General features: G+C 45.7%; 1 protein-coding gene across 2 annotated transcripts in view; it reads right to left on the bottom strand.

The window, feature by feature from the left end:
* Positions 1–2,111: 2,111 nt before the first annotated feature.
* B4GALT4 (beta-1,4-galactosyltransferase 4) overlaps positions 2,112–12,898 on the bottom strand; it is a 29,634-nt gene continuing 18,847 nt past the window's right edge. For both annotated transcript variants that reach the window (XM_055316466.1, XM_055316465.1), the window contains exons 5-7: positions 8,307–8,429; positions 6,292–6,396; positions 2,112–3,020 (exon numbers count right to left, since the gene is read on the bottom strand). In XM_055316466.1, coding sequence (XP_055172441.1) covers positions 2,888–3,020; positions 6,292–6,396; positions 8,307–8,429 — 361 coding nt within the window. In that variant the 3' untranslated portion in view covers positions 2,112–2,887. The remainder of the gene's footprint in view (positions 3,021–6,291; positions 6,397–8,306; positions 8,430–12,898) is intronic.

Genomic DNA, 12,898 nt, shown 5'->3' with positions numbered 1-12,898 from the left:
TGCCTTTGGCCCAGGGCGCGATCCTGGAGACCCGGGATCGAATCCCACGTCGGGCTCCCGGTGCATGGAGCCTGCTTCTCCCTCTGCCTGTGTCTCTGCCTCTCTCTCTCTCTCTGTATGACTATCGTAAAAAAAAAAAAAAGAAAAAAAGAAAGCTCAGCTTCTTTGTAGCAGTTGACAATGAAAACATATAGGGCAGGAATTGGGGAAACTTGGCTCCTTTGAGGCCAAACCCCTCTGCCCATCCGTGAAAGGAAGCAGGAGGACAACAGCAATAAGCAAAGGTCCTAAAAAATTCTCTTCCACCCTGAGAAGTTTCACGATGAGTCATTTATATGACTTGTACGTTACCTTAGTGGAAAGAATGAACTGAAGCACAGTAATAGGCATGGTGCAGTGGTTTCTAACATTTGCCCCCAAAATGCAGATGCCTGTTCGTAGCTCAAAAAGCGTGGGGAATTTCCACATGGTTTGCTGTATTTTGTTTCCATTTTTTTTAATCTTTAATCTTTTTAAAATTTTTATTTATTTATGATAGTCACAGAGAAAGAGAGAGAGAGAGAGAGAGAGAGAGAGAGAGAGAGAGAGAGGCAGAGACACAGGCAGAGGGACAAGCAGGCTCCATGCAGCGGGAGCCCGACGTGGGATTCAATCCCGGTTCTCCAGGATCACGCCCTGGGCCAAAGGCAGGCGCTAAACCGCTGTGCCACCCAGGGATCCCTGTTTCCATTTAACAAGAAACTGAACTCTCAAATACGGATCCTCAAATTCCTTGCACACAGTTTCTCTTCCTTTACCCTCCCAACCATGACCAGGGACCCACAGCTCCAAACTGGGGACCTCTGGCATGGGCCGTTGCCAATCACAATAGTTCAGTCTGTACAAGATTATAATTAAGAGAATTTGAAGCAGAATGCTCAAGATGCTGCAGAAAAGAGAGAGAAGAGCGAGGGGGAAAATGGAAAACCATTGTTACTTCCTTGCTAAAGGAAAAAAAGAAAAACCCACAGCTTTTACTTGTCCCTAGGGAGTTAAAGGTAAACCAGGCCAGTCCTAGGTAAACCTGTTCCATCTACAAAATGTATTTTCCTTTCAAATTCTCCTTGCCCACTTGGGAGGTGACTGCTGCCTTTCTTGGGAGCCCCAAGCCTGCCTTCCCCTCCTTCTCCCTTTTGGGAAGAACATTATTTACACTCATTGGCTGGCATTCATTCATGTTAAAGTTTAACAATTAAAAGTGTCATATAATAATGATGGATTGAGAGATCCTAGGGCACAGTACCACAAATCTTCCTTAAGAACATCCAAATCTAATTATGTGTCCAGTCACCCATACAAACAAAATATAATTTCGTTATCCAAGTATCCATCTCTGAATATTTCTGTATTCCAGTATCCTTCTCCTACTACCTTCCTTAGATTATCCACCCACATCCCTGCCCAAACCCCAAGAAGCTCAGCAGTACTGGCCCTTTCTCCCCCAGACGACTGACACTGCCCAACTCTGGGCTATGGCCCCATCTTCCTCCCAAATCAAAGGCTTCCAAACCCAGGCTTCTACCCCTTCCTATCCTATTGGTGACCAGGTGTGCCCTGGGTCCAACCCTGTCGCGCCCAGGACTGGTGGTGGGAAAGGAGTGGGGCACAAGAGGATAAACAGATCAAAAACATGATGTTGGGGGATCCCTGGGTGGCACAGTGGTTTGGCGCCTGCCTTTGGCCCAGGGCACGATCCTGGAGACCTGGGATCGAATCCCACGTTGGGCTCCCGGTGCATGGAGCCTGCTTCTCCCTCTGCCTATGTCTCTGCCTCTCTCTCTCTGTGTGTGACTATCATAAATAAATAATAAAAAAATTAAAAAAAAAAAAACATGCCTGGGAAGTTGCCTGGGAAGTGAGATGCAGAGGCACCTGCCACGGGCCCAGAGCTGGTTAGAGAAAGGGACTGCACACAGGAAGAACAGGAGAAAGGAACAGAAGGATAAAGAGGAGAGGGCGTGAGGGGGTTCAGTCCAATTTGTTTGTTTCTAAACCCTTGAGGATTATGGGTCCTGAAATGAACACATCAATAGGCCTCAAACATCAGTAAAAAAACAAGGAGCACCCCATGCTTTTTCACATTTTACTACAGAGGTACTTTCGATATATCACTAGCTAATAGGTCATTTGTAAACTGCTGATGCAGATCCTGCATGTAGAAAATCATTGTACAAAAATACATCAAAAACTAGAGGATAACGTGTTCCCTGTGGGCTGTTGCTGGAAGGCACGTCTGGGCAGGTGACACGGGCCACAGAGCAGCAGCGGCGGTCACAGCCCACACGGGCCTCCCTGAGGCCAGGTTTGTCCAAGTTCACTGCATCCTGATTCTTCACCTTTCTTCTCTCCTCCGTGGCCTTCTTCTCACCCGGGACCCACCTCTTCACAGATGACCATGCAGGACAAACAAGTAACAGACTTCATTGTACCGTTCTCCCTCAGACGAGAACAACCGCAGTTTTCTGGGACACTGAGCAGTTCTATTTCCCATGGGCTGTCTTATCCCATCGTGTATCACTTCAAACTTAAATCTCCTTCAATCCACATTTTTCACGTAGCCTTCATGTTATCCCTGGAGTAGTCCTTTCATACTCAGCCCCTCGAGTATGCGTACCACAGTCTTTAATAACAACCCTCAGGAGCAGAACGACCAAGAAAGTGGTCTTCCTACAACTGTTTTACATTCTGTATTACTTGGGGCTCTGCTAACAAAATACAAAAAGGAGAAATCCAGATCCGTAATTAGCTGCAACCAGTTCTTAATGTGTACTACAAGGGAAAGTCTCTAGTCCAAAGTTATTGCGGTAAAATATTCAGTTCTTCCGAAATGTCACCAGAAGATCCAGGGTCATGCACCAGACCAGAAATCCACTGTGATGTTGGTATACAAAGGATTATAATCCACAGAGAGTAATTTATAGATACAGCTAGTCAACCCATCTGTTCTCCAGACTCGTGACACCTGATGTAAGAGCTTCATCCTAAAGATAAAAAGAACAACGTCAATGGTAATGCTAGAATATAACATATTTTACCACTGCTTTTTGCCTTGTCCCCAAATTTGACAAAAGCACCCTTGTAAATTATTGCACCTGCTGGGTTTCCTACTACAAAAAGTTAATTTTCCCAATCTAAAGTAATGGACACCACTAATAGCCATGTGGCTGAATGTCAGACCCTATGTTAAGAGCTGGGGACCAATGATGAAAAGGGTCAATGCACCCAGTCTACAGGACAGAAGGGCTCACAGGCAACACTGATACAACGTGACCCGTGCCATCAACTGCTAACAGGTCCTCGGCTAAGCTTCGGGTGGATCTAGGAATCCTCCCGGGTTGCCATCCATAGGCAGGGGCAGGTACCTCTATTTCCTAAGTCTCAAAGTTAGAATCTACGTAGAGGAGGATGAATAAAGCGGCACTTGACTTCATGAGGGAGTCTGGGCGGGGAGGGCTCAGAGAAAGTAAACGTGACTGAGGCTCAGAAGAGGAGAAAGGTGAGGGAAAGGACACGCAGGCAGAGACGCCACCCTATGCAAGATGCAGAGACATGTTGAAGTAGCAGGATGCGTTTCAAGAAGCAGCAGCAATTGCAGGGCTGGGGCCCCGGGATGTGGGGATGTGGAACAGGTGGTGAATTAAATTGGTCTCTAGGAAAAACAAACAAACAAACAAACAAAATAAATAAATAAATAAATAAATAAATAAATAAATAAATAAATAAATAGGTCTCTAGGAACTTGGGGTGAAAAGCAATATATTTCGGTTACAGTGTCAATGTGGACGGGGATCAGAAATACAGTGCTGAACTAAATAAGGTAAGAGGAAATCAATACAGTATGATTTCACTCAGAGAAAATTGGAAAACATATAAAGCTAATAAGCCATCTTCTGTAAAGGGATACACACCTATGGGAAAACAACAGCAAAGAAGCAGCAGAAATAACTGTCATTATCACAATTCAGGAAAGCATGACCTCTTGGGGTAGGGGAGGGGTACACAGGTCAGAAACACAAATCAGATGGGGACACTACCACTGCCCGTGGTTCCAAGAACCTTCAGGCTTTTCATACAATTTATAAGCATTCTTTTGTATCTATTCCATAATTTTTATTATTTTTTAATTTAAAGAGAAAAGTGTACCCCGATGGACAAAGACTGGAAAGACACATGGAAAAGAGAAGTTGTGGGACACCTGGGTGGCTCAGCGGTTGAGCACCTGCCTTTGGCTCAGGGTGTGATCCCAGGTCCCGGGATCAAGTCCCACATCGGGCTCCCCGCAGGGAGCCTGCTTCTCCCTCTGCCTGTGTGTCTGCCTCTGTGTCTCTCATGAATAAATAAATAGTCTTAAAAAAAAAAAAGACTTAAAAAAAAGAAAACAAATTTTGTTAAAGTCACAGATTCTAACAAAAGGGCTAAAAGCCTTTTAATATTGTTTTAAAATATAAACTGTAACAAAGCCCTATAATATTTTAATATTGTTTTAAAATGTAGGGTCCAACAAAAGGAATAAAGGAGTTTTAATAAGGTTTTAAAGTCTAGAAGAAAAAAATCAGAATAAAGGATTGTAGATTCTGCAGCCACTGCCCCCCAAAGAACTGGCTTATCGGCCCGGATTCTTTGGTGAAAGGGCCAATTCCCGGGGCAAGAGAAGTACAAGACGAGCCTAGCACAGCGCATCGTGCAGGAGCCCAGAGAGGCGAGCTCTCAAAACTAGTACAGTTATGTCCGAGGGCTCGGGATCAGCTTGAAGAAGATGCCACCTGCCAAAGATGGGACAACTGAGCACTGAAAAGAGTATGAACTGGAAGGATGTGAGGAGGCATCAACTCACCATTTTGAAAAATGAAAAGTCACTACTGATCCTTTCCCTTTATTCTGGCTTTTTTTCTCTGACAACCATACCTCGGCTACTCAAATAGCTGAAGAGGCAAGTCCTTCCTTACAGAAAAACCTGTCTAATAAATGCAGAACGCCTGACAGTACCAGAATTTTGCGATCCCGGGCAGCCCGGGTGGCTCAGCGGTGTAGCGCCACCTTCTGCCCATGGCCTGATCCTGGGGTCCCGGGATCGAGTCCCACGTCGGGCTCCCTGCATGGAGCCCGCTTCTTCCTCTGCCTGTGTCTTTGCCTCTCTCTCTCTCTCTCTCTGTCTGTCTCTCATGAATAAATAAATAAAATCTTAAAAAAAAATTCTGCGATCCCTAATTGACTAATAAATTCATTAAATGAGCACCAATGGCTGCTAAAATCATCGGTGAAAGACTGATGGGGGACCTGGATGGGGCTGAGAACGCCTAAACCCACAGATCAATGCTGGCATCACCAAGACCCGACCAGACATCACGTCTTCCCGTTGTGATACAAGAGGAGCTACGTGGCACCATTGGTAAGGTGTTCTTGTCCCCAAATAGTACTGGAATCCGTCCAAGTATCCAGATCTAACCCCCAGTTTACAAGGGAATGCAGAGGTCAGAGGCACATATGAAGTTATTCCACCAGAAGGCAATTCACAAAACCCACAAGGTAGGAAATTCCATCAGACAAATGAACTGGTTTGTTCAACAAATACAACATAAGGGGAAAAAAAAGTAGGGGAGAGGTAAGGTAATCTGCAGATTAAGAGATTTCAGAGAGCTCATCCAAATATCCAAATGCAATGTGTAGACACTGTCTAGATCCTCTGATCTGAATAAATCAACTATTAAGGGGAGGGAAAAAAATATATATATATATATTATAGCCCAAAAGGCCTTGTTAGTAGAAGTCTGAAGAGACCAGCCCCAGGCTCTTGCACACTTGTGTGTGTGTGTGTGTGTGTGTGTGTGTGTGTGTATTTGATAATTAGGGAAATCCAAACACAACTGGATATTTGATGATATTAAGTAAGTATTGTTAATTTTGTTTTAGGTATGATAATGGTGTAGTGGTTCTTTCTTTAAGACTTCTCATATTTAAGCAAACCTACACATAAAAATGCTGTGATATCTGATTTGCTTCCAAAAATCTACTAGAGGAGAAGAAAAAAGTGAGGGAAAAAAAGAGAGGACAGAGTTAGTAACTGCTGAAGCTAGGTACGTGGTATGTGAGGGTTCAATATACCATTCCCTCTACTTTTGTGTTTGTTTGAAAATGACCAAAAAACAAAAAGTTCTGAGCAAAATAAACTGTCTCATCTGATCAAATTCAGCAGTCCTTCGACAAAAGAGATACGTAGGTGCCTCCTGCCAGGCATGTGAATCCAAGACTCACCGTTCTATATTCACCTCATTGCCTCGGTCTCTGGTGTGGAAAATCATTGTGTATTTACCCACTTCAGGCATTGGCCGGATTATTTTCATTCTATGAAGTTCAACCCTAGAAGAATAACAGAAATGTTTTATCCTACTTATCTACCACCAGGTTCTTAAAAATAATAATAATAATTTGCAAAAAATTTACACTTATGCACAGTCTCACAGAGTCTGATTATTAGAATATTAAAAAAAAAGAATCTTCTTATAATAATGTTAGGCCTCAGGCAGTAAGTCCATAGAAGAACCACATTGAATATTACTGGGGTACAAAGGAGATGTGTCGATTTATAGTTTGTCATTTTCGAAAACACCTGAGAAAGTACTCATTCTGATTATTTCAAAACATCATGACGCATGGGAGAATTAAGGCTTTTCAGGTGCCCAATTTACTTAGTGTTTCCTTTTTTTCAACAAAGAAAGTAATGACCGATTAAGATCCCACGCTTAAAAGCCCACAAACCCAGATATAAATGCACACTTTGTTATTTACAATCTTGGCAAGTCAGTTCATCATTCCAGGACTCGATTTCTTCTTTGTAAAACGGCAGTAGTGTTACAGAGTTGATTTGACAGGGTCCGAGTGAAACAGTCCACACGCTTTGTAAATAGTAATGCAATATAGAAGTGCAAATAAAGGTGGTGCCTGTTGCCCAGGTGATTAACTTAATGTTCAGTAAATAAATCATAGCCAGTTTTTATGTTCAAGTCAGTGGTTTAGTCATAGCATTGGTCAAGAACCACTGTGGAGGTTATGATGTTTTTCTCAAATGAAAGCAAAACTGGGGTCTTCCCTCTACTTGCAGCTGAGGGAGGATCAAGAAGTGAAGTTATATGATATGTGAAAATTCTATTAATCACCCCCTCAGTGAAATGGATTTGGGGAAGATAACGGATACTGTTTATCTCTAGTCCTTGCTACTCTTGCCCTGAAGTCTATCAGGTACCCTCTGTCTACCTCATAAGCCAAGGCCACACAGGCTGCTGATGGGCTAGGCCATAAAGTGCTGTTGCCCATCACTACGACTATTCCTATGGAGCCTTTGGTGGGGGGAATCCATTCTATCTTCGCAGAAACATTGCAGAGACTCCCAGCCTAGACATGGGAACAAGACCAACATGGAGCCCTGGCTCCTAAAAAAGTGATGCAGAATTTCTGGTAGTCATGGATCTATTCATTCAGAACCCTCGCTAGGAAATGTCCTTTCGAAGAGGTAACAGTAGGAGGAAAGGGAGTCTGCTCATAGCCCCAATGGTCTTGTTATTAGAAGTCTAAAGATGACTAGGCCCAGGCTCTTGAACACTTGCTTTGGGGAGCTAGGGATACCCATAACTATCTGGTCACAAAACCCAAGCTTTGGGCGCAGGGGGGTGGTGAGCTGAGAAAAGAGGCCAGACATGTTCCCTTTGGGCCCCTCAGAGCAGAAAGCAATCCAAGAAAATCTAAGGGTGATGCCAGGAGCCCAGGGTCTGGCCTGGCTCCCAGTGTGTGGGGCTAGCTAAGGCATAAGCATGAAAGGACACCTTGGCCTGATCCTGGGGGTGCCACTCCTCAGAGGCTGTTGACACTCTCTGCTCTGGAAACTGAAAACTCTGCCAGGATTCCCTTGGGTCTGAGAAAAAACACAGGTTCACAACAGACTCTCTGGCCCCTTTCCTTAAATAGCATTTTTGCAGAGTTTGGGCCCCTGTCTCAGTAAGTGATACCCTCCAGCAAGTAGAGAAACCTCCATCAACACTTCTGGTCCCTCAACATCCATGAGCCAGAAACAAAGCACCCTCCATCATTTCTGAACTGCCAGTGGCAAATAGCAATTTGGGCTGCCCTGCTCCCACCCCCACCCCTACCTAAGCCTGATCTGTGGCCTCATGACCTGTTGGACTGGCATCGATAGGAACTATCCATAAACACAGGTTTCTAGAGCCACCAATGATAGCAGAGCCCCGTGAAGGGGACCTGTCCCTGTTGTTCACCTGAGTCTGAGGTCATCGTCTTCGCCTCCCCATCCCCAGTAGTTGTTAGAGAATCCATTCACCTTGAAAAATTGCTCTCTGCTGAGGGCAGTGACACCCCCAAAATATCCGCTGTATCGTAACCTGGAGCAAAAGAGAGGAGAGAAAAGGTACCATCAGCACAAGGCCATTTCGGTTCTCCATACACTCTTCGGATGTCCCTCATTTCGGGGCCGGCATTCTAGGAACACTGAGGACCACGCACTTTCATCCATCCACTCCTGCTTGACCTCCACCTCCCAATGTTCCGGGTCCTCTCTGTCGGCCCTTCTTTCCTCTGTCTGGAAAAGTGCTCACATCCGCTCACTAAGCAAAGGGCTATGCACCTGTTGTTGTGAATGTTTGTGTGCAGAGGTCTACAGAGGAACCTATAAACGTGTGCTGAAACATCAGATCTGAAGGACAGATTTCATCTCACGTGCCAATCCAGTGAGCAGTGACGGCTGCCAAGGGCACTGGGTCAGGAAGGATCCTGAGGCTGGTTCAGCACGAATGAATGTCCTGATGAATACACTGGATTTTTACTTTAACTTGTTTTGACCGGGTAGGGGAGAGACAAGACAGCTCCTGAACACACTTCGTGTGCAAACTCCACTTCTGTGCACGCAAAGTTCCATCTCTGAGTCTGTGTCCCGAAGAAGCCAACACACCTCAGCAATCTTGAGGTTTCTGGCTTGGGCAACAAGACAGAGGATAGTCTTTCAACAAAAACAGAGTATACAGAACAATAAGAGGAAAACAATAGTGTGTTTTGGGTAAGCTGCATTTGAGATACCCTGGTGCTTTTGCTCATGGGCAAAAGGATATTGGATCCGAGTTCAAAAGAGAAGAGTGGCCACAGACATGGCTTGGGAACTAAGATGTCAAGAGGTGGTGGTTGATGACATAGAAGCAGGAGAGATCGCCTAAAGACACCAGAGTAGGTGAGAGGTTGCAGAGGGTGGAGCTGTGCGGATGCCGAGAAGAAAAGGGAGAATGGGAAGAGATCAAGAGGCACGTCGGAGTCCCAGTCATTTAGGACTCTAATGGATTATTGGCAGACAAATTAGCAAAAAAGAGAAATAAAGACAACCCTTGAATATAACTCTGTAACGATTCAGAAATGCAAATGAAGGCAGCTTTATAACTTGGATGTTACTCAATGAAAAGGTAAAACATATGGAAGATTTCTAACTTTAACCTCAGTTCAACGTGCTCCAAGACCAGCGCCCCTGGGTGGCTCAGTCGGTTAAATGGCTAAGGGGCTGGGGCTGTCTTCAGCTCGGGTCATGATCTCAGGGTCCTCAGACTGAGCCCCCCCACCCCCATCAAGGGGGTTCTACTCAGCAGGGAGTCTGCTTGTCCCTCTCCCTCCCCCTGCTTGTATGCTTTCTCTCAAATAGATAAACAAGAAAGAAGAAAGGAAAGAAAGGGAAGGGAAGGGAAGGGAAGGGAAGGGAAGGGTAGGGAAGGGAAGGGAAGGGAAGGGAAGGGAAGAGGGAAAGGGAAAGGGAAAGGGAAAGGGAAGGGAAAGGGAAGGGAAGGGAAGGGAAGGGAAGGGAAGGGAAGGGAAGGGAAGGGAAGGGAAGGGAAGGGAAAGGGAAGGGAAAGGGAAAGGGAAAGGGAAAGGGAAAGGGAAAGGGAAAGGGAAAGGGAAGGGAAGGGAAGGGAAGGGAAAGGGAAGGGAAAGGGAAAGGGAAAGGGAAAGGGAAAGGGAAAGGGAAAGGGAAAGGGAAAGGGAAAGGGAAAGGGAGGAAGGAAGAAATTGTCCCAGGAGCAATTAAATATTTCTGCTTTTCTAGATAGGAGAAACCAGATGGAAAGACCAACAAACATGTATCTAATAGGTGGGGAGTCCCAAAGGCCAATCTGTAGTTCAGCTGTTCATTTCTCTGTCCTGACTATACATGGGGAGGCCCTGCTTAACCCACAGATTTACTTGCGACCCCTCAACCTAAAATTCTAGAAAAATGGTATGACGACTTAAAAGAAATAAAAGGAATGAAGAGCTCGGAAGGAGCTGTCACTGGCCAAGACACCTGCTGCTGTGACTTGTTGCCGTGCTGCTGGGCTCTGACTGGGAAGGCCTTCCTGAGGTCCTGCAGACCAGCAGCTTCATCATCAGGACGCTGAGTGGCACCACAGCCCAGGTGCAACCTGCCACTCACAGCAATGGGTCAGCAGGAGAGAACCAGCATTACCGATTTGGCCGTGATCTCAGGGAACCGCCGTCTGCTGAGTGCAAGACAGTGAGCTGGACACAGAACCAGGGAAAGTAACACAAGATGGGAACATCATCAGGGTTTGAGGAAGGAGATGCCATGCATCAGGGGCAGGTGGGCCTGGGAGGATTCAGATAGGTAGGAACCTGGGGGAACCCCTGGTGGCCAGAACTCCACGAGGAAAGGTGAACAGAGAGGCAATGGGGCTGTCCGGGATCACCTGGAGAGCAGTGTGGCCGCAGTGGGAGGTGCAGTGGACACCAGCCAGGAAAAAGGGTTGAGGAGCTCTCAGTTTCTCAGCTGCTTCTTAGATGGCAACTGTCTACGTGTTTGTTGATCTCTGCTTTTGGTTTTTCTTCTCACTGGGAAAAGCATAACCAGTTAAATGGCCCTGGAACAGTTTTATTTATTTTTAAAGGGCTGTAAGACCCTTATAGTATCCAGTGGCCAGGAATGTCCTTACGGAAAGTAGTTAGGTGCCAAAAGAACTCTTGGCAGTAAAACTTGCCACAGGCTGGTCCAGGGCTTCATCACTGATCCAGTCAGTGAGACAAATAAGACTTATTTCGGGCCTCATCAGAGTCTGAGACAGTTGGGGCAGGTTACTTGAAGTTCTTCCCTCTGCATGTGTGTGAAGACTTTTCCAGCACTTCAACACATCCATGGGGCTGCAGTAACAAGGAGTAAAGCATGTGCATTTCAAGCTCTGGGACACAGTGAGACATCATTGCCAGCAGGGAGCAGACCCTTAGGTGCCTGCAAGCCCACCTGCCCTCCTGCGCACGATTAGAGGGATTTTGCCCAAAGTAGCAAAGGTACGAAGCAGGGGACAGGGATGAGGGCAACTCCTACATTACTTGGGACACAAAAGATGTATGTTTACACAGACACATACAATAAAGTAGAAAGATATAAATGACAAACAACCAGAACCAGAGGGAAACTTAGAGGATTTTTAAAAAGATTAAAATAGGAAATATATTAGATCTCTGATCTACAAGAAAGACTCTTTTCAGCTTTAATAAAAGAAGGCCATGGATTTGGCTCAAAGCTCCTTACATCCAGATCAAAAGAGGAGACACATTCAATCATCTGATTCATATTAAGAAAACCCTGCCAGTTACTGAAAGAAGACAAAGGCTTTCTGATATCTGATTACAAAAGAAACGTCTGGCCAGTGACAATAGCAAATCAAAACATTAAGATCCATACAGGGGCTGTTTTTAGAGTGAGCAGCATCTGATGAAATTCCTGATTGCGGCACTGAAGTTTTACTTAAAATTAATTTCCAGCAGGAAAGCCCAAGAACTCAGTTCCTTGTGATCCAGCTGAATTAAAAAAAGAAAAATCTAGAATCCCCCCCCCAAAAGGCCTTAAACAACATGTATCTGCTCTCCAAAAAACAAACAGCAATAAAACCAATCCTGCGTGGTTGTAATTTCTCATCACAGGTGTTCACAAAGAACTGGGCCACGGAGAGTTATCTATGGAAGGGTCCAAAGTACAGGTATTCTCTGTTGGACATGGGGATATCTCATTAATTTTACGTAGACAGTGACGTGTTTCTGAAAATACCAAGGTACCCTGACATGACACGCTGCTTTCTTCCATGCAGAGGTGGCTCAAGGAGACCAGAAAGCAAGACCTTCAGGTAAGGATTATGATAAAATTCCCCAAAGGACGGTTCCCTTCCAGATCCCTCCCCTGCCCCCGGGGCCCACCTCACCCCAACTCAGGAGCGCAGCATCTCCAGTCTCAGCTTCTCCCCTTCCGTCTTGCTCTGCCCAGCACAGCAAAGGCCAGCCGCACTGAGCTCCTCCTAGCACCCTTCAGCTATATTGGGGTGCCAGACGCCCCTCAGTCCCTTCCCTAGGAAATCCGAATCCTTTAGCTGAATGAACGAGGTGCATGGTCTGGCCCCTGCCTGCCGTCATCTCTTGCCTCTCCTCCCTCCACCATTCCAGACACTCCTTCCTGAGCACTAATGAACTACCTGCATTTCCCCTCAAAAGCATGCCATGCTCTCTCTTGCTTCCACGTCTTGGAACTCTGCTGTGAAGCTCCCATTGTGGCACAAGATGAAGGAGCCACGTGCCCCAGGGAAGAGCTTTACACCCCTCGGCAGGTGTTTCTTAGAGACCTTGTATGCTCACCCGTTGTAGCTTATTCTAGGTATCTGCTTATATTCCACAGTTTACACAGGGATTGGGTTTGAAGTCAGTACCGAGGGCAAAAATCACCTCAGTGTTACTCTTGGGAATCCCTTACCGTCCAAAGGGAGAAACCTACACAACTGGAACAGCCCAGACTCTGGGATTCAGGCCAGTGCCTTGGAAGTGTTCTACTCAATGT

The sequence above is a fragment of the Nyctereutes procyonoides genome, unplaced genomic scaffold, assembly GCF_905146905.1.
Source record: "Nyctereutes procyonoides isolate TBG_1078 unplaced genomic scaffold, NYPRO_anot_genome, whole genome shotgun sequence".
Lineage (NCBI taxonomy): Eukaryota > Metazoa > Chordata > Mammalia > Carnivora > Canidae > Nyctereutes > Nyctereutes procyonoides.
This window is presented reverse-complemented; position numbering and strand designations above follow the sequence as displayed.